Below are 21,879 nucleotides of genomic sequence, written 5' to 3'. Positions count from 1 at the left end.
TCTGTGTTTGTATTTGGCTGGTTTATGATTGTGCTCTTCAAGGTAATATCACAATAAGCCTGAATGGACCCAAATGTGCTGGAGCTGTCCAGTACTCCATTGATGGCAAATCGGGTTACTTTTGTAAAGACAGATTGGGTAAGAGTGTGATTCATTCATGTATACATTTGTAGGTTCTTTTCTAAATGTTAACTGTACATAACTTCAGAGGAGAAACAAAGATAACTTTTTCTCAGTAAAATGCAAATGCAGTAAACAATACACAGCAACTTAGAGACAGCGTTTAAGATCAGCGTAATGCAATTATGGTTAAATAAATTCTAAACTAATGTCAGATAGTTTTAAATTTTAATTGACTCATATTTTCCAATAATGGTTGTAATTAAGTTACTTATTAAAATATCATTCAGTGAAGATTTTCACTAAGACAAATAATGATGATATATTTAATGTATAATCCCAATCGAAAATAAAAATGAAGATACTTAAGGAAAGTTACTTTTCACCATTGATACTTTTATATTCAAACACTATAGTCGCAGAATTAGAAGCTTCAACATTGTCTTGTTAAGCCTGAAATACTAAAGTATCACACTAAAGACAATCTCTTTGTGCTAAATTATCAGATTCATGCTACTATCAAATATCTTCTGTGTTTCAAAGGACAGAAGAGTTCCACTACTGTGAAAGATTCTTCTTGTTATTTAATGGTGTACTACTTCGATCACATTTTAAAATGTTGTACACTATTTTTGATTAACAAAGAATATATAATTCCTCTCTCTTAAAGAAAAAAAAGAAGCCGATCTTCTGTGTAAATATCTCGGGTGTGGTGAATTCAAAGAAATTCTTACCTTAAAATGGATGGATAGTGAAAGAAGCTCATCAAAGATGGAGCTCGATTGTTCAGCCTTTCAAAATGCAGACCCAGATCATCTGTGGCAGTGTGTGAATGGCAAACAGGACAATTCAGCATCATGCAAACCTGTTTCTGTCATATGTGAAGGTAACACACAGACACACACACACACTTACACATTATGTAAACCGATTTTAAAGCTGTGATAAAAACTGTTAAATATTAAATATGGTGGTGAATTCAGAAAGTGTTTTTATGAACAGGTCATACGAGATTGCAGCTCAAAGGATATCCGTCAAATGTGTGTTCTGGGCAGCTGGAGAAAGAAGAAAATAACAACTGGGTACCTGTTCAACAGGACAACTTTGATTTTGATGTGTGCCAGCAAATGCACTGCGGTAACTCTCTCAGCCCAAACAACAGCACAAACAAAAACCTTAATGTGACATGCACAGGTAATTCAACACATCTATATTCCAACACAAACAACTTCCAAGCAAACACTTCACACTGTGAAACTGCTCTCTCTCTCTCTCTCTCTCTCTCTCTCTCTCTCTCTCTCTCTCTCTCTCTCTCAGATGAAGTTAAAGTAGTTCTGAAGCACTCTGGCAAAGACAGCAAGTGCTATGGTACAGTTAATATTGAAGTGAATGATTCAGTTAATCCTGTGTGTGCCTCCACCTGGACTAAAACTGAAGCTGAATTGGTCTGCAAGGAGCTTGGATGTGGGGAAGTGAGTTTTCAAGTTTAGTCACCATAAGTTACCTGTTGTTCTGATACATGGATACTGAGCGTTCATGTATCAGAAACTGTCCATACAGCAGTGCTACTGGATTTATTGTGATAAGTGTACTAACGTGCACCATTAATACTGGATGATTATCAATGAAATAACATAAACTCATAAATGCTTTGTTCTAGCTGATTTATACTGAAGAACATCAGAATTCAGGAGGGATAATGGACCATGTGAGCTGCAAAGGCAGTGAGTCCTCACTGTGGCACTGTCAGGCTCAGCATGGCAAGAACATCCAGTGTTCAAAACAACCTTATGTGGTGTGTTCAGGTGAGATACAGCAGTGGAAATGTACAGAGTGGCTGCTGATGGCCTTTGTCTGCTTTTATAATGGGATTTTAAATCCTGCAATAAATTCTATGTCGAGAGAGAAAATGAGTTACTTCATTCAGTGAAATTGTGACATTGTTAAATTCTGATTAAATTTTCCCAAAATGTGTTCAGTAAGAGTTTAATTTAATGTATTTATTCTTTTTGTGTTTCGTGGCTGATAAATCTCTTATTGTCGTGGTACAGACAGTGTGGAGGTGAAACTGGCAGATGGTCCTGGAAGATGTGCTGGAAGATTGGAGATAAAGCATGAGGGCCAGTGGAAGAAAGTTCTTGCAAAAGAATGGACAGAGGCTCAATCAGCAGCTGTCTGCAAACAACTGCAATGTGGGGAAAAAGGCAAAACTGAAAAATTCAGTCAGGGTTCTGGTAGCTTCCTGTCAATAACGTGTCCAAGAAATAAGAAGATAGCAAAGATATCTGAGTGTTTAACAGAAAACTCAAACAACCAATTTTCGGATCGGGAAACGGAAGCAGCTGGAATCACCTGTGAGGGTGAGTGTTATTTTTTTTATTTCTCTGCCCTTCAGTGACATCAACCAGAAAAACAATTTCCTTCCTTAAAGGAAGGCTTTATGTCTATATCTTTGGTCTTTTAGTTGCTGAACAAGTCACAGATGATATTGGTGTGATGGATCAAGACAGGAAAAGCTGCAGACACACTAAAATATGATAAATTGTTAAAACCAGGAAAACAACATTTTCGTTCATCAATGTCAGTCAGAAGAAAAGCTCAGCTTAGTTAACTTCACTTTTTATTCCTACAGCTCCTTCAGGCTCAAAAGTCCTTCCATGCCTACAATTTAATTTTCATTGTTCATTCCATTTTAACATTTTTTTCTTTAAAATACTTGACTGTTTACACAAATATTTAATTAAAAGATTATTTTGGCACAGTTACATGCTTAGTAATGAAAGTCTTACAGACAATGCTAATTTTTACCTATAAATAGAGATAAAACTAAGCACATTTTAACCTTATAAACGTTAAATTAGCCAAAAATTAAATTCGCCAGTAAAAAACAGTTGATTCAGAATGCTGCAGCACAAGTACTGACATGGACTAACAGTATCAGAATCAGAATCAGAATCAGAATACTTTATTGATCCCTGGGGGAAATTATTTTTTGTTACAGTGCTCCATTTTAAACCAACATTAAGACAAGACAGACAATACGCTAACTAAGAATAGTACAATATATACATATATATACATACATACATACATACATACATAAGTCACTTATAAATAAATATTTGGAAAAGAAACATGTGTAGTTGTAGCAGCAAACAGTGTGTTAAGTGGATGCGTTGTACAGGGAGATGGCCACAGGCAGGAATGATTTCCTGTGTCGTTCAGTGGTGCTTTTCGGTAATCTCAGTCTCTCACTGAACGAGCTCCTGTGACTGACCAACATGTCATGGAGTGGGTGGGAGGTGTTATCCAACATTGTCTTTATCTTGGACAGCATCCGCCTCTCCGACACCACCTTGAGGGAGTCCAGCTCCATCCCCACAACATTGCTGGCCTTACGGATCAGTTTATTAAGTCTGTTGGCATCTGCGACCCTCAGCCTGCTCCCCCAGCATGCAACAGCATAGAGGATCGCACTGGCCACCACAGACTCATAGAAAATCCTCAGCATTTTCTGGCAGATGTTGAAGGACCTCAGTCGCCTCAAAAAATAGAGACGACTCTGGCCCTTCCTGTAAAGTGCTGTGGTGTTTTTAGCCCAGTCCAGTTTATTGTCAATGTATACTCCAAGGTATTTATAGTCCTCCACAATGTCAACACTGACCCCCTGGATTGAAACAGGGGTCAAGTGTTTCCTGGTCTTCCTGAAGTCCACGATCAGTTCCTTGGTCTTTGCCACGTTGAGCTGCAGATGATTCTGCTCACACCACGTGACAAAGGAGTCGACCACAGCCCGGTACTCTGTCTCATCATCCCTGCTGATGCATCCAACCACCGCAGAGTCATCAGAAAACTTCTGAAGATGGCAGGTCTCTGTGCAGTGGCTGAAGTCTGTGGTGTAGAGGGTGAAGAGGAAGGGGGAGAGGACAGTCCCCTGTGGTGCCCCTGTGTTGCTAATCACCTTGTCAGACACACACTGTGGGAGACGTACATATTGTGGTCTTCCTGTCAGGTAATCAACAATCCAGGACACCAGAGAAGCATCCACCTGCATCGCTGCTAACTTATCACCCAGGAGGGTCGGCCTGATGGTGTTGAAAGCACTGGAAAAGTCAAAAAACATGACCCTCACAGTGCTCGCCGGCTGGTCCAGATGGGTGTAGACACGATTGAGCAGGTAGATGATGGCGTCCTCTGTTCCGAGACGAGGCTGATAAGCGAACTGAAGGGGATCCAGATGTGGTCTTACTATGGGTCGCAGCTGGTCCAGGATGAGCCTTTCCAGGGTCTTCATGATGTGGGAGGTCAGTGCCACGGGCCTGTAATCCTGGGGGCCACTGGGACGAGGCGTCTTTGGTACAGGGACGAGGCATGATGTCTTCCACATCACCGGGACCCTCTGCAGACTCAGACTCAGCATAAACAGTTTATGAAAGACTCCACACAGCTGGGGGGCACAGGCCTTGAGGACAAGGGGACTCACTCCGTCTGGTCCAGCAGACTTGCCTGAGTGAAGTCTCCTCATTTGCATCTCAACCTGGTATTGAGTGAAGGTGATGGGTGGGGGAGGGGTGTCAGGAATCTCACAGGAGGCAACATGTGAAGAGAGAGGCTGGCACAGTGGTGTGGCTCTGGATTCCAGGCTGACTGCAGGTGAGGTTGTGGGGGTGGGAGCAGACACTGTGGTGTCGAATCTATTGAAAAACAGATTCAACTCGTCGGCTCTATTCTCACCTCCCTCAGCTCCCCTGCTGTTGGTTGGCCTGAATCCAGTGATGGTCTTCATGCCCCTCCACACCTCTCTCATGCTGTTCTGCTGGAGTTTCCACTCCAGCTTCCTCCTGTAATTGTCCTTAGCCTCTCTGATCTTGTCCTTTAGTAACACCTGGACCTTCCTCACCTCCTCTTTGTTGCCCCCTCTGAAAGCCCTCTTCTTGTTGTTGAGGAGGGCATTGATGTCCTTAGTCACCCACGGCTTGTTATTTGGGTAACAATGAACAGTCTGAGCTGGAACAATGGAGCCGGTGCAGAAAGTTATGTAGTCTGTGATACACTCAGTAAGCCCATTGATGTCCTCGGCGTGAGGCTCACAGAGTGTTTCCCAGTCGGTCACCTCGAAACAGCCCTGTAGTTCCGCTATTGCCTCCTCTGACCACCTCCTAACAGTCCTGGTGGTCACAGGTTCCCTCCTCACAATTGGCACATAGCGGGGGGTGAGGTGAATCAGGTTATGATCTGACCTACCAAGTGGGGGGAGGGAGGAGGAGCTGTATGCATCCTTGACGTTAGCATACAGTAAGTCTAAAGTTTTCTCTCCCCTGGTGGGACAGTCCACATATTGTTTGAATGTTGGTAGTGTATTGTCCAGTGATACATGGTTGAAGTCACCCGAGATCACAATAAAGGCACTCAGGTGCTGAGTCTGTAGCCGAGCTATGGCAGAGTGGATAATGTCACATGCAGCTGTGGGGTTAGCAGAGGGGGGAACATAAACAGCCACCAAGATGACGTGAGAGAATTCCCTGGGTAAATAATACGGCCTGAGTCCAACAGCACACAGTTCAGTGTCCGGGCAACAAATCCTTTCTTTGATTGTTATGTTGGCAGGGTTACACCACCGGTTGTTAACTAAAACAGCAAGCCCACCTCCTTTACGCTTACCGCTAGCGATGCTGTCCCTGTCCGCCCGAACAGTGTGGAAGCCTTCCACGGAAGCATTCTCATCGGGAATGACCTGGTGCAGCCATGATTCGGTGAAACACATCAGGCTACACTCTCGGTATTCCCTCTGACTCCGTACCAGTGCTGAGAGCTCGTCGATTTTACTTGCCAACGATCGCACATTTCCCATCACGATAGACGGCAGACACGGTTTAAACCTCCTCCTCGCTTCGAGCCTCCGCTGTCTCACCGTCACCTTTTTTCTTCTCTTCTGTCCTTGACCTCTGCATCCCCGATGTGTTTTCCTCCAAATTTCAGCTGGTACTTCTGCGGGCACTTCTGCGGGCCTGGCCAGCGAGCCGGCCGGCATCAGGGCGATCAGCTGATCTCTGGAGTAAACAGTCCGTGCGTGTAGGAGATGTGCCGCGGTCCCGTTCCATGATAAAAGTAACAGTTCCACGGCCACCAGAAGAACAAAAACTCTCTCAATCCACATGATTGAGTAAGAGATAGAAAACGGAGGAAAATACAAGTCAGAAAAAAAAAAGAATACGTAAGAAAAAAGAGCTAAACTAAGAGAAAAGCAGGAGCGACTGTAACAGGCTGCACGCTGGTTGGCGCATGCGCACAGTAGAGAGCAGATTTGTGATTTATTGGCTTCTCTTCATTGGATCCCTAGAACAAATTCCCTCTCAGACTACAGACTACTTATGGTTCCTAAAAGTGGAATAGAAGGCAGAGCTTTCAGCTTTCAGGCCCCTCTTCCTCTGGAATTACTTCCCAGTTTGGATTTGGTAGGCAGGCACCTTGTCTACATTTAAGATTAGGCTTCAAACCTTCCTTTTTGATAAAGCTTATAATTAGTGCTCAATAAGGTGACCCCGAATAATCACTTAGTTATGCTGGAATAAGCCCAGACTGTGGTATATCTCCATTCAGCTTCTTTCACCAAGTATGTATTTATGCACCACTTTCCTATTTTTGTGTCTATGTCTTTGTGAACCACTGACCTTTCAACAGGTAGACGACCTGCACAGCCACTTACTGTATATCATGTTTCTCTCTTTGTGTCCATCAGGTCACAAGGTGGTGTTTTTAAGTGGAACCTGTTCTGGTCACGTGGGGATAGAGCATGGCAGAAAAATCTACTGGCTCTCTGGGTCTAAAGAGACATGGAACCAAGAGTCTGCAGACACAGTGTGTCAGCAGATGCATTGTGGGAACGCTTCCAGGTTTTCTTTCAATTCTAGGGCTGATATGATTAATAAAGTTTGGAAAAACTCTTTTAGCTGCTCATCCAGAAAAAAGTCTCTTTTTGAGTGTAACCAAACTACACCTCTGCCTCCTGACCACCATAATTCTACTGCTTATGTGAAATGTTCAGGTAATGTGAAATATGAATGAGTTAAAGTATAAAACTAAGAATAAGGTCAATATGGAATTGATTTATTGTGTCACTAGTTGTAATGTGATCCACTCAGAGGACACAATTTATTTATAACAGACTTTACCTTTTAATGTCCATAGATGTACATTCACCTCCTTGTTTTCTCTCAATCAAATTTCTACTATTTTCTATTTTTTCTGAAACCTAGCTTGGTCTAAGAAGTTGTGAAATATCTGCTGATACTAGTTTCCTCTTAAATTTAACTTTTTCATGTCACAACAGGAAATATTGAGATGAGGTTGATGAACAGCTGCTGGGGAAAAGTCAGGATTCGTGTAGAAGAGAAGGAAGGAGATATGTGTGCAGACACCTGGACAGAAGACAAGTCTGTGAAGCTGTGTGAAAAGATGAACTGTGGGACGCCCATAAAAGCCCACAACAGTCCCAAAGATGGTGATATCCTCTTTAAGAGTTTACACCCGACAAATCAGACTACTGACCTGACACAGAGCATCTTTGTCAAAAACCAGGACAATGATAAGTCCTGTAAACAAAAACCAGCCTATGTTGTTTGCTCAGGTAATTAATTGTTTTTTTTAAAAAACTATTTTTAGATTGCAAACATATAATAAATGTTGTGACTTTCCTTGGCAGAATGTTTCATTTTCAACTAATTTGCCTCCTTTGGAAAAAATTGCCAGTTTTATTGTTGCAGTTTATTGGATTGTTGAATTTTTGTCACTAAGTTACAGGATACCAGAATTTAAAAAACAAAAAGAGACTGATTTTTGCTTTAACATGAATCTGTTTTTAAATATTCCTTCAAATCCTTTTTGTGTTAAAGAAGCAAATTTGAATTTTTCTGAAGTTACCTTTTCATCTTTTCACTACGACTATGATGGATAATTAAAAATAAAGTGACAACATTACTAATTTGTTTCAGGTAGTGTCAAGCCCAGATTTAGCATTCCCAGTTACAAATGCTTTGGAAACGTAGAGGTGGAGTATGAGGGGAAGTGGATCCCTGTGTGCGAGGATGCTCTCAAAGACACTAACAATGGAAACACCATCTGTCAGGAGCTTAAATGTGGTGATGCTGTGGAGACTCTTCCCTACTTTGGACCTGCACCAGCAGAGAAATTAGCCATTTCAAACCTAAACTGCATTGCAAATGCTAACAGTCCATTATCTGCATGCAGCAGTATTACTGCTTCTACAGCTGCCTGCAAACACAGTGGCCTCCGATGCTCTGGTGTGTATAATGATCTTTGTGTCAGCAGTTTCTGAATTATTCTTTGCTCCTTCAGCCTAATTTTAAAATAAAGGCTTTGAAACTGAATTGAAATTGAAACAAACTGAGACTAGTTTGTATTTCAGAAAAATGTTGAGATAAAAATAATGCTGCTTTCAAACTTTGACATGCTCGCCTTGAAAGGTTACTGTTAGTGAAATAAAGGGTAGAATATTAACATCCTCACCTCCATTAATGATATTTGTTCTACTCAGTTTTACTCTTTTCTTTTCTGCTTGTTGTCCATGTCACCAGTACGGCTCTGCCACACAGTCTGACTCACTTAATGTCTGGAATCAGCTGGAAACAGCTGGCCTGTGCAGTCTGATGGTTATAGAAATATCGCTGTCATCAGTTGTCATCTCTTTGTTATCACTCTATAAAATCATTTTATTTACACAGCAGTCAGAAGGGTAGCTAAACTTCAAAAGTGTAAAACTTTAAGTTGATGCAGGATCATAATGTCATTTCTGTGTGCAGAGTGTGTTATTTATATCATTCAGATCCTGTTGGTTACATCATGTTTTGTGAACTTTTTATTTCTCTTGTCTGTCTCAGAATGGAGGACGATGGTACCTGACAAAAAGGCCTGTAGTGGAACAGTGTTGGTTCACTGGAGACAGGGACTCAGTGCTGTTTCCAGAGAAAACTTCAATGAAACTGAGAAGGAAAAGCTTTGCCAGGATATGGACTGTGGTGGATACCAATCAACAAATAAAATCCACCCCCAAACAATTGAAATAGATTCTTTTTGGAACAAAAGCTTCAGCTGTGGTGAAAATCCAGGAAGCATTTGGGAATGTGAAAATAAATCCACACCCTCAAGGAAGGAGCCTGTCTTTATTGAATGCAAAAGTAAGATTTATATCAGCAGGACTGATCTTAAATGATCACAGACTTTTTACATTTGCACTGGAAACACTGAAGAGTGAAACAAGACACTCGGAGTGTGAAGGAGAATTATTCCAGATACACTGGATAAAGTAACAAACCAAAGCTAAAAGTGTTAAATGAACTATTTGATTATGGACTTGTGCTTCATATTTTGACTTTGCAGTGCAGAGAAGATTAACTGATCATTTCTACCTCAGTGCTTTATGTCTTTATCAATACTTGACTGCAGTGTTTATTGCTTTCCTTCCCAGAGGAGCCCAGTGTCAGCCTTTCACAGGGCTGCCGTGGGGAAGTGAGGATAGATGGCGTTCCAGTGTGTGCTAGTAACTGGGATCTATCCTACGCACACAAAGTTTGCCAAGAAAAGCTTTGTGGCAATGCTGTCTTCATTGAATCCAAAGCTCCATCAAAGGGTTCAGGTAACATTTACCATGTCAGCTGTGAAAAGTACCATTCCATCATTGGCCAGTGCAGGAGGACTAAAGGAAAGTGTGACAAAAATGTGGTGTTCATTACTTGTAGTGGTAAGTGTGAGTCCATACACCTCTCTTTCCATAAACTCATCCCTATATACAGTACATACATGTATGTCCTCTCTTAATTCTGGTAGTATTTTAATTCATTATCTTGGGGTAATTGTTACAGTTTTTTGTTTTTTGCAAAAGGAAACATGACAACGACATTCTCAAATTGCTTATGCCACTGTTAAGGAACTTATTCCAGTTTCTGTAACAATGACCATTTGGCTTGTTCATTAGAAAAGTCATCTCAGAAATTTAAAAAATGTACAAATTATTTTTGTTCATTTTTTAAACACATTATGAACGCAAGCAGATCATCTCTAACATCATATTTGCCAGACAGAAGTGGATGAGCTTGTTTCCTTCTTTAAACACAGTTTCTTTGCTTTTACAGAAAGTGTAAAGTTCCGCACCGCTGAAAAACATGGAGGTGTCCTTTATGTCATTTATCGAGATAAGTGGGAAAGAGTATGTCCATTTAATCGTTCCGCAGTGTTAGAGAGAAAGCTCTGTGAAGAGATTAAGAAAGAAAACCATAGCATCTCTACGGAAGACAAACAGGTAAATCTTTACATTCTGTTTCTTGAAACCGGTCACTAATCTTTCTCGTATGCTACAAACCAGTATCATGGACAGTTTCCTGGCTCTGTGTCTCAGTTTATTTAAATCTAATAATGAAGACTGGAATGTGATTTTTATATTATTTAGGTTTATGAAATGGAAAGAAATGTATGGGAGGTTTAGCTGACTAAATACAAAATGCTCCAAGATTTTTAAGTTAAAAACTTACTGGACACTTTGCTGACACAAAGTTGCAGAAACGTAAAAGAAATGGACTGTCCTACCTTTGGTTTGGACTTCTAGTGACTTCTTTTGCTGTGTGTTGCTTTGATGCTTCAGTCAGGCCTGCTTTTTACTGCCAGAGATATTTTAGTGTTTTTTGTTCTGGCTGTATCACTAAATGTGAAAAAGTTTAAATTTGATTCAAGATAAACTTAGAAACAACACTGGAGTTCACTGATGTTACCATGGACATCAAGCGCTCTGTCAAACAACGTTCCTGTGAAAAAGTTTCTCCAGCTACAATCATTTGTCCCGGTAAGAGAATTCATGAATCCTTTCTTAATATCTTCTATTGGTTTCAGAAATATTCCTTCACATGTTTTGCAGAGAAGAGACTTTTTTTAAAATCTGTAACTCTGAGCTTACTTACCTTGAGGTGGTGCAGATAAACATGATGAACCAACTACAGCTCTCACTGTGACTGGATCCAGAAACACCTAAGTGGCTTTGCTTTATTTCAGGCTATGTGAAACCAACTCCCACGCCAACATCACCCTCACCACCCCCACCACCCTCACCAACCTCACCACCTCCTTCTACATCCATAGCACCTATTATCGTGGGTGTGGGATTTCTTCTTGTTGTAATAATTTTGATTTCTGTATTTATACGATTTTGTGTCAAGAGAGCCAGGAAGTCCAAAGTTTCATGTGAGTATATTTATTACATGGCTTGTTTCTCTTTTAACAAATTACCTTAGAACGTATCAAAAACTAAACTGAACATGAGATCCATCCTCATCATCCAAGTTTAAAGAAAAAGGCGTTGGAGGCTTTTTGCCACAAGAGGGCAGTCTTTCAGCATACTGACTGAATTCTGACTTCAGACAGCATTTTAAATAACACAGTCACTGTTGCTGACTGAACAAGCAGCACATTAGCAAAGTCGAAGATTGCTTACTTGATTGAAAATGTACATACAAAACGTGTAGAATTACCCAAACCTGTGCGTGTGTTGCGATTTTCCTTGTCTTGTGTTGTACCCTGGTACACTGGTACATCACTGGTTCAATAGCACAGTGCATTGGTTAGACAGCTGTAGTTATGTACTCTATCAGTAAATGTGTAATACATTAATCTTTCAGCAAAAATGCTGCCTGGGAAAGAACTGGAGTTTGAAAGTGGGGAATATGAGGATGTCATAGACAAAGAAAATGAGATGGAAGACCTCAGTCATGGTAGTGTGTCATTTATTCATTCATTTGTTTATTGATTGATTGATTATTTTGTTCATTCATTCAGTTTTTTCATATTCGTGTTATTAATCCTAATCAAAGTCTAGATTTTAGTGTCATTTAAACATAACTAAAACTCATTATTTGTATTGTGGTAATGATGTGGTAATTTAAGAAGCAGTAATACCTAAAACACTGTTATACTTTACACTGATAATATTAATCATTATTACATATTAATACACCAATTGAAGTTATGTCTACTTAATTGCACTATATCATCAACTTGAGAGGTTCTGGCTATAGAAATGAAAACCTTACCTGAATTAAATTTGGCTTTACTTTTTGATGTTGTCTTCTTGCCTTGAGCTACTGCTTCTCCCTGATGTCCACTTAAAGGTGCACAATTTCCCTTTCAGCGTGGGCCTAAACAGAGATATAAAACAGATTTCAAATTACTGCACTAGTCAAGGTTCCGTTTTCATTAAAAATATGCACATATCTGAGATGTGGGCGTTTTGGGGGAAACTTTTTTTGTGTTCTCATGTTATTTTTCATTCAGGAGTCAGATCAGAGGCGGAAATGATCTCAGAGAAAGATGGGCAAAGTGTTTCCTCTTTACCTTATGAGGATATTGAAGCAGATGAGGCTCGACCCCTGACCTTCTCAGGCACGACTGCTCCTGCTGCCCGAGACATCAACGTTCATGAAGGTGTCCATAATGAAAGTACTAGCACTATCACAGTGTTTTGACTAATCAATGTTTAACATTTGCAATCTGATTTTCTTTGTGACAGATGGGGTGACTTACGAAGGGGAAGATTCACAGGAAAGTTATGACGACATTGGTATGATTACTGAAACTGCACAGACTACACCAGAGGTTCACAACAGCTCCCAAACAATTGATGACTTAAACACAGCAGCCCCAGGATTGGTGGAGAGAGATGAGGACTACCTAGAGCCAGATGTGGATGGGTGAGCCAAATATGGCTTTAGCACCTACTTAAAAAATCAGATCATGTAAAATTTGCTTTCCTTAAATGATATTATTTTAAATGGCTAAAAGAAAATTCAATTTGACCCAAAACCTCAGTGTAAAAAGTAGCAAAATCTGTCTTTTGATAAAGTTTGGCAAAAAACTTGAAATGTATAATATATAAAAAGAATGTTAAGTACTAGTATTCTATCTTTCTATTTTTTTGTTTGTTTGTAAACCTATAATTGAATGTAAGGTTTTTATAAACATCCTTACAGTGTTTCATATGTAACATTTATTATAATTAAATCTTTTATAATTATTACATTTTTAGGTTTGAACCTTTAAGTACTTCTAGTGATGCCTCAGAGACTCAGGAATTTGGGAAATGGTTTAGATGTTGAGTATCAAACTGTATGTTATGTATGCTATATATAGTTTGATACACAGCACAATAAGCCGTTTTATCCATAAGATGTCGGTTTTAGAGTCTCTGAAGTTCTAAAACTGAAAATAAAATGTCCCATTCTTTTAGGTTGTTGACTTGTTTGTTTGTTTGTTTCTTTCTTTCTTTCTTTCTTTCTTTCTTTCTTTCTTTTTTAAAATCAATGCTTCGATTCAGAGTGTTTTGAATAAAAATTCATTATCACACAATTTAATGTTCTATGTAATAACTTAATAATTTCTCCTGGTGATCAAAGCTAGAGTCATTGCTTGCTACCAATGTTAACATGAATAAGGTCATTGCTAAGGCACTGACAGACCAGCTAGCGCAGCTATTAGAAGACCACTGAGAAGAGAGACAGCGATACAAGCAAGGGGACTAATTTGTAAGCAGTGCCCCTCATATCTCGTGTAAACATCACATCTAGCATCCCTGTCAGAGGCCTTGTTGAGGGATCATGGTGTAGCTGAAGCTGAAATAGATACAGCCTTCTCCAGACCTTCTCCAGAAAGTGATGCATATCTGTCTAATATGAAGAAATATGATAATATGATAAACCTTTACTGCAGTCTATAAAGAGTCTATAAAGTCTATAAAGGGTTTAGAGTAGTTATAAAACAGCTACCCGATCACCTGCAGAGGAATGGTTTATTCAGCCAGATTTAAAAGTCATCACAGTACAGAAAAAGCATCAGTGAAGGTCACAAATTATCAGATAGTTGACTATTATCTGTGCTTGTTCTAGTTGGCCTCAGTACTGTTGATCATAATATTTCATTACAGAGATTAGATCATGCTGTAGGTATTAAAAGTAGTGAACTGCAGTGGTTTGAATGATACCCATCTAATAGACTTTAATGTGTTCATTTCAATGGGGGAGTCTTCTTCATGCATAGTGGTTAATTATGAAGTTCCAAAAGTTTCTATGCTAGGACCCATTCTGGTTACATTATACATACTTCCCCAAGGCAGTTTTATTAGAGGGCATAGCATAAATTTTTATTGCTATGCAGATTGTCACTCCACCCTTTGGAGAAAGCTCATTTCCACCACTTGTATCCACAATCTTGTTCTTTCAGTCACTACCCAAAGCTTGTGACCATAGGTGACGGTAGGTACGTAGACTGACCGGTATATTGAAAGATTCGCTTTACGCTCAGCTCTCTCTTCACCACGATGGACCTGTGTGGTGTCAGCATCACTGAAGCCGCAGCACGAATCTGTCTGACCATCTCCTGCTTGCTTCTCCCCTCATCTGTGAACAAGACCCTGAGATCCTCCACTTGGGGCCGTAACTCTTCCCTTACCCGGCGTGGGCACTCCACCCTTTTCTGGTTGGGGACCATGGCCTCAGATTTGGAGGTGCTGATTCTCATTCCTACTGCTTCACACTCAGCTGCGATGGTGAGTGTGAAGTGGTCTGCCAATTCAGAGGTACCCCCCCCCCCCCCCCCCCCGATCTCCAGGAAACATTGTAGAGGCATGTCAACCAAGACAGCCATACACATCCAGAGTCTTCAGGAATTTAGGGCAAACTTCGTCCGGATGATCTGATATCCTCGTATCGGTGTTGTTCCCACATCATCATAATAAATGTTGTTCCAGATTCAACATTGCAAGTGACCAGTCACATTGTTGTGACGTCCCCCTTTTGTGCCTTTGAAAAATACCGCCTTAAAAAAATCTAATTCACTTGCGAGAAGAGAAACCGCTTCTGTCCGCAGATCCAGGAACTTGAATTCTTTGCATTTCAGGATACTTTTCTTTAATAAACAGTAAGCATTATACATCCTTACAGAGGCGGTTTCTCTTCTCGCAAGTGAAGTAGATTTGTTTTTTTTCGAGGTCGCGGATGATGTCAGGAGAAGGTGATTGGTCACTTGCAATGTTGAACCTGGAACAACATTATTTATGATGACGAGGAAACAACACCAACACGAGGATATCAGATCGTCCAACTTCGTCCACCTAAGTGGCCCTGCCACCAAGGAGTTGTTTAGCTGCCTCAGTAACCTCCCTCCCAGAGATTGATGAGTTTCCTCCTCATCCCCAAACTCTGCTTTCTCTATGGAAAACGTGAGTGGGATTAAGAAGGTCCTCAAAGTATTCCTTCCTCAGTTGAGGTCAGCAGTGCTCCCTTCGTACTATACATAGTGCAGGTATAGCACCACTTTCCCCTCCTGAGTCACCTGATAGTTTGCCAGAATCTCTTCGAGGCAGTCCAAAAGTCTTTTCTATGGCCTTTCTGAACTCCTCCCAAATTGAGCCACTGCCAGAGCTCGTGCCAGGTCTGTCCAGCATCCTCCCCTACCTGATTACTCAACACTAGATGGTGATCAGTTGACAGCTCAGCACCTCTCTTCAATCGAGTGTCCAGAACATATGGCTGCAGATCTTGATGATATAATTACAAAATAGATCATCCACCTGCAGCCTAGAGTATCCTGTTGCCATGTATACATATGGACACCCTTATGTCGAACATGCTGTTCATTTTGGAAAAACTGTGGTTTGCATAGAAGTCAAGTAACAGAACACCATTCAGGTTCAGATCTGGAAGGCCATTCTTCCCAATCATGATTCCCATGATGCACTTAGCATTTCTCTTTCTCTCACCTCTTTTCACCCACAATACGTTTATACTCTAAACCTAATTATCAGTTATTGTTAACCTCTGGGTCTCTTCCACAGCATGTTTTTTGTCCTGTCACCCCCAACCAAGAGGACTGCCCCTCTCTGACCAGGGCTGGACTGGGACAAAAAATCATTCCAGGCATTTTGACTAGAGACCGGCCCACCAGGTATTATAGGAAAAACCATAAAGCCTTTGAATGAAAACAAACGTTGTTGTGACAGTGATGTACACTGTCTTGTTGGTACATATGTATCAATCTAATAAACTTAAACCTACACCATCCTCCCTATTCTGGTATTCTAAACAGTACTTAGCCGAAACCCAAAGACTGCTTGGTTGAGTTAACTTCCTGAACTATCTACAACATATGGTGGAAACCTGAAATTAAGACAGAGAAGACTAGAGGTGAGACATGATCATTACTGAATATTAAAAATAATAAATGACAGATTTAGTGATATTTTCATAAACTATTTATTTACCACATCAATAAACAGCATGGCAGGGCAAAATATTTTTTCTAACATGGCAACCTTTTAAAAGTGAAAGGAGACAGAAAGACAGGTGAGAAAGAATAAAACTTAACTGACTTTTTGATGGCATTTTACACAAAGTACTAATACAGTATCTAGAAAATGTGGGAAAATACTGGCATCATGTACAGTACTTTCTTCTGAAGAAATTATGTTGGGACCCTGAAAAAAACTTACTATGTACAATAATGGATTTCTATAAATTTGACATCAGATGAAAACTTTGGTTGTAAGATTCGGATAATTATTTGTTAAAAGCTAGAAATTTTAAATGAGAATAAGAAAGAAAAGTATTTCTTTGTGCCCCCTTTCCCTGTTAATGCTCTACCTGGCCCCCTGGCAAAACTTTGCTAGACCCGCCCCTGCACAGTTACCAGCTGTCAGCTACATAGAAAAGGATCCTGGTGTAAGTTGTCTCTCAGAAACAGTTCATAGCTTTCCTTCAACCCATTCATGTCACCTAAAAGGTAAACCTGTTTCTCCATCACCTGTTCAGCTCTGATGATTCAGTAAGAACATCTCCTGGTTTCATCTTCATGTTTCCCTCTCACCAGATAACCAAACAAACATCAGCTGATACTAGAAAGTAATATTAAATAAATTCTAACAACAGCTTATTAAGTTTAAAGGCGCTGCTGCTGTTTAACGCGACCTCTGCTAGTTTCCTCTTTCTAGCGCAAAGCGGGAGATAAACAAGCAAGAGAGACGGGACTTGTGGCAGAAACGCCAATCAGCCGATCATTGATCAGTTTCATGACTGAAGTAGCAGCAGGAGAGGGAGGTTTGAGAATGAGAGAAGAAGAGGCAGCTGACAGCGTAAAAGACAGAATAACTCCAGCTTTTTGTCTTTTTTTTTATTGTAGCTGAAGTACGGGACTAATCCCGTTTATTTTCAGCTCAATACGAAACGCATAATATTAACTCTGAATACCAGAGGATTCCGTTTTTTGCTGGACGGTAGGCAACTCTACTAACTAACCATATGAATAAAATAAAGTTCACCAGTAACATCATAGCACCCAACTGTATAGAAACTCCGTCATGCTAGAGTACACAGTACGAGTTATTGTAACTGACTGTAAAAAGTCAGCACAACGAAAATAAACTCCACGTAAACTTGGTTTATATCTGACCCAGATAGACTGCAGGTCATAACTTCTTACCTGAAGCTCATTTCACCTGACAGTCGGACCTGCGGCCGCCTTGGGTCTCTCCACCTCCGCCTCCCCTTTCCCCCATCCACCTGCTGGCCTCCACCACTTGCTAAGTTTACTGAATCTGTGAAAGCTCCACCATAGCCACTACCAAACAATTGAGTTATTTTTACACGTCTGCCAGCATCTATCCAATCCGCCACCTTTCACTGTTTACACGGTTACGGAAAAAAAGACAACAACAAAACATTGGTCCATTTAAAACGAAAAATTACCATGCCCGATGGCCAGTCCAGCTATGTCGCTGACCCTGGTTCTGCCAGAGGTTTCTTTCTGTTAAAAAAGAATTTTTCCTTCCCACCGTAACCAAAGTGCTTGCTTTTAGGGGATCGTTTGATTGTTGGGGTTTTCTCTGTGTAATTGTTGGGTCCTTATCTTTCAATATTAATGTGAAATATGCTGAGCGACATTCAAACGATGGACTGATGTCTTCTTCATGTCACGGGGCCAAGTGGCCTGTACTGAACAGGACTCAGGTGCAGAAACCCAGAGCAGAGACAGCAGATGATGTAACAATTTATTAGGCTAAAGTGCAAAAAAGAAAACGTAGCAAAGACAAAAAAAACAATAAGACGTGGAGTTTGACGAGGTGTGGCCCGGGGAACGTGGCTAGGGCGAGGGAATGAGGCCTGAGATGCGGAGTGGAGCTGAGCAGGGAACAGTCACACTGAAGAGAGAAGATAGAGGAGTTAGCGAGGTAGTGGAGGCAGCTCTGAAGTGGCCAGTTGTAAGAGTAGCAATTCTTACTTGCAGTAGGGGACAGGGAGTGTTGAGAGGGGGGGTGATGAGAATCCAGGGGAGGCTGAGTGGCGTGGAAAGGCTGGCCTGAGATCCGGGGCTTCAGATGGAGTGTGATGGCAGGTAGTGATGGGACGTTCTGTATCGAGGCTTCGGAGCGTGTGTCGAGTAATGGAGGGGGCGTTTCCGCGAAGCGCGTATCGAGGCTTGCTTCATTTATGGGAGGAGCTGAAAATGATGACGTCCGAAGCCTCGCTGCCCGGCTGTACCACGTGACTGGTTCATGAAGTGGTTCGAACTTTGCCGCGAGATATGACAGCGATATAAACCCCTCAGACTACATTCAAAAATGTGGGTGTTTGATGGAGAGTTGCGGTTAGTGAGAGTTTGGAGACCGTTTGGAGGTTTATGAGAGTGAGGAAAGTCAGGAGAGAATGGAGCCAGCTAAGAAGAGGAGGATGTCCTCCCCTGTGTGGGAACATTTTGATCTTATTCCTCCCAACAAGGTAAATTTCTACAGAAGATGTATTTCCATGATACTGATGGTGCAATACAATTTATGTTGAGCTGTCTTGACTTTTGTACAAGGTGAAGTGTTTGCTATGTGCCAGGGAGCTGGGATATAACAACAACACCTCATCCATGCTTAGGCACTACAGAGCTTTGCATGAGAATAAGGGGGACACCGATTGTGGAGCAAGACCAGGTGAGCCATCAAATGCAATGATAATATAGGATGCAGTAATGTTACTAAATGATATAACAATATTATACAACTGTTATAAGTTACGTGTGTGATATTTATATTTGTGCTTTATCTTTATTGTCTTTCCTCAGGAGAACAATCTCAAATAGATGAAGACCTGGTCAGCATGGTGATTGAGGACTCCCAGCCATTTAGCATTGTGGAGGACAAAGGATTCAAAAGATTTGTTAAATCATTAAATCCTAGCTATGTTCTCCCCACTAAAAAGGTCGTAAAAGCAGTGAAAATTTAGTTTTTACAGAATAAAATGTGAACAGGCAGGACTGAGGCCTCAGTGTGTAGCTGTCCATACCTCAACGTTACAAAAGCACAACTACTGTCCACACCCCAACCACACCTCACCTCACAGTAAATGATCATTTCCATTTCAAGCATTTCCAAATAATCATTTCCCATACTGCCACTATAAATATACACAGTATACTGCCATCACTACAATATACATGTTTTACACACTCCTTTTGTTGTTGACATTTACAGGCTGTGTGCAAAATGCCACACTCTTCAAATTCATGCCAGCTATTATTTTTACGTCCAGTAGGTGTCCTGCTAGAGCAAATGAAGCTTCATGAAGCTTCGCGTTGGGGTGAACCAATTGGATGAAAAGCTTCAGTGCTTCATGAAGCTTCATCTGCCCATCACTAATGGCAGGAGGGCAGGCAGGTGAGGCATAGAGAGATTTTCAGAATGATTGCTTGGTATCCTGAGTCCGGAGGTGGAGCATGAGCCAAGATGAATCCAGCAACTGCAGCACAAGAGAGTTAACAAGTAGATCACAGCAAGAACTTGAGGTATAAGGCCTGTTACCAACATGTGTTGATGACGAACTGGCAGTGAATGAACATCAACGTGTGGTTTAAATCCCTCTGGCTTGATTGCCTGCAATAGGCTCCAGGTGTGCAGGAGCTGGAGTTGGCCCTGCCCAGGGGCGGATCCCAGGTCAGTTCAGGAGCCTTATGGAAATTCCAGCCACCCACCGCAGACCATGACACTTCAATTTTAAACCAACATTTAGTAAGTTAATATTAATGTAACCAAATGACAGATGTATTACTTGTTAAACAAATGTGTAAGCTACTACACTATGGTGCCACTGGACCAATATATATTTAGGTTTTTTTTTCAAACTTGTTTTGTTTTTCTTGTTGTAATCTCATGAGTTCCTATATTAACTGAGATCTTAAACATCTGCATCCACATTCAAAACCACATAAAAAACCAAAATATTTCTCAGCCTTCTCATTGGTTACTCTGTGTGTACGTGTGTTCCTGTGTGCGTAAGTTGGGTACATTTTGTGCACTGGAGGAGGGGAAGACATTATGTGTCTGTGGTTTACGTGTTTGGGGTGGATGTGGGTTCTGAGTAAACATTTTCACATGCATTTAGTGGAATCCAAAGCATGCTCAGATGACTTGAGGTAAAATTTGTTACATAAAAAAGACCAAATAAACCTCTTGTTTTAACTGTGTTTCTCAAACCTTTTCATCAAGTGTAAACCCACATCCAACCCTGCCAGATATTCTCCTTCATCAACACAACCAGGAATGTTTCAAATATATACGTTTTTGTAAACCCAATATTATTTAGCCGTCATTGACTAAGTGTGCATGAAATCTCTTTACAGACAGTTTCAAGTGTTTATAGTAGTTCATTTAAGTTGCAATGCACGCCATGCACACATAACCTTAGTCTGAAATTGTGGTCATAAATTTTTTGTACTTGTAAATCAAATGTTGAATTTGTGTACTGAGTTTTGTAACCTTGTAAACCAAAATTTCTGAAAGTTTTATGTTTATGTTTTATGTTTGTGCATCTACAGATGAGAATTTGTGTGTGTAAAAAAAGTTATGTGTTTGTAAAAAATATTTACACGAGTTACAATTTTTTTTTATTAAGGTCTGGTTGCAGATACAAAGCAAAAAACTATGTGCACTCAGGTTCCCTAATCCTAAAGTAATAATGCTATTTCTAACCACTGATATACCAAAACTTTATCCTTTCAGCAGCTACTGAAAGTTAGTGGACCTAGCTTCTATGGGATATTTATATAGAGATTTATATAGAGATCTTCCAGCTTCAAACTGTATTACCCTTCCAGGACCTGAAGCTCCGTAGAGGACCCCTCCAACAGCCAAACCCATCTGTTCTCTGATTGGATTGTTAAATTTGTGATTGACATTACATTGACCAATCAGCTTAAAGGAAGAAAAATCGGGTCAAAATTTGTACTTGTAAGTTGAAATCCACGTGCAGTGAGGAAACCTGAGCGCAAAGTTTTACACGTAGTTTTTTGCTTTGTATCTGTAACCAGACTTTAACAAAAAAAAATTGAAACTCGTGTAAATGGTTTTTTGCAAAAACAAATCTTTTTTACACACAGACAAGTTCCCATCTGTAGATGCACAAACATAAAACTTTCAGATATACTACTTAGATAGGTATACCAAACAACCTGAATCTGAGGGCATGTGACTCCATCTATATCCAATTACAAGTTCTCTGCCTACATTGCTGATCACTTGCTGAGGCTCCAAAGGGGTCCTGTCTTCTTTGTCACTGGCCTTCAGAGGGTCCCCCGGCCAATGTCACTCCCCAGCCAAGCTACAGGGGTGTCCTGGCACCTCTGCCAACACAAGCCTCCATAGAATGTCCTCCAGACATGCTGACCTCAGTGTAG

General features: G+C 40.7%; 2 protein-coding genes and 1 long non-coding RNA gene across 3 annotated transcripts in view; all 3 read left to right on the top strand.

Annotated features, from left to right (window-relative positions):
- Positions 1–21,879, top strand: part of LOC106675196 (scavenger receptor cysteine-rich type 1 protein M130) — a 38,441-nt gene that overhangs the window by 3,256 nt on the left and 13,306 nt on the right. Inside the window, exons 3-4 of the mRNA XM_076878391.1 lie at positions 43–138; positions 1,123–1,314. Coding sequence (XP_076734506.1) covers positions 43–138; positions 1,123–1,314 — 288 coding nt within the window. The remainder of the gene's footprint in view (positions 1–42; positions 139–1,122; positions 1,315–21,879) is intronic.
- On the top strand, positions 2,412–7,487 carry LOC143414251 (uncharacterized). Its single transcript, XR_013094753.1, has 3 exons — positions 2,412–2,480; positions 6,860–7,165; positions 7,451–7,487. It is a non-coding gene; the product is annotated as an uncharacterized LOC143414251 (long non-coding RNA).
- LOC106675186 (scavenger receptor cysteine-rich type 1 protein M130) lies at positions 7,516–12,873 on the top strand. Its single transcript, XM_024799280.2, has 9 exons — positions 7,516–7,747; positions 8,112–8,420; positions 9,018–9,314; positions 9,605–9,877; positions 10,269–10,332; positions 11,179–11,276; positions 11,802–11,894; positions 12,454–12,603; positions 12,689–12,873. Exons 1-9 carry the CDS (start codon positions 7,525–7,527, stop codon positions 12,871–12,873), a joined length of 1,692 nt encoding a protein of 563 aa, XP_024655048.2. The 5' UTR covers positions 7,516–7,524.

This window comes from Maylandia zebra, linkage group LG20 (assembly GCF_041146795.1).
Source record: "Maylandia zebra isolate NMK-2024a linkage group LG20, Mzebra_GT3a, whole genome shotgun sequence".
In the NCBI taxonomy this organism is placed as follows: Eukaryota; Metazoa; Chordata; class Actinopteri; order Cichliformes; family Cichlidae; genus Maylandia; species Maylandia zebra.
This window is presented reverse-complemented; position numbering and strand designations above follow the sequence as displayed.

Bases quoted from the DNA above. Each gene is read 5' to 3' on its own strand.
- LOC106675186 (XM_024799280.2), top strand. From the start codon at position 7,525: ATGTGTGCAGACACCTGGACAGAAGACAAGTCTGTGAAGCTGTGTGAA. The intron at 7,748-8,111 runs GTAATTAATTGT...AATTTGTTTCAG, and splicing joins AGCCTATGTTGTTTGCTCAG to GTAGTGTCAAGCCCAGATTT. The intron at 10,333-11,178 runs GTGGGAAAGAGT...GCTTTATTTCAG, and splicing joins TATGTCATTTATCGAGATAA to GCTATGTGAAACCAACTCCC.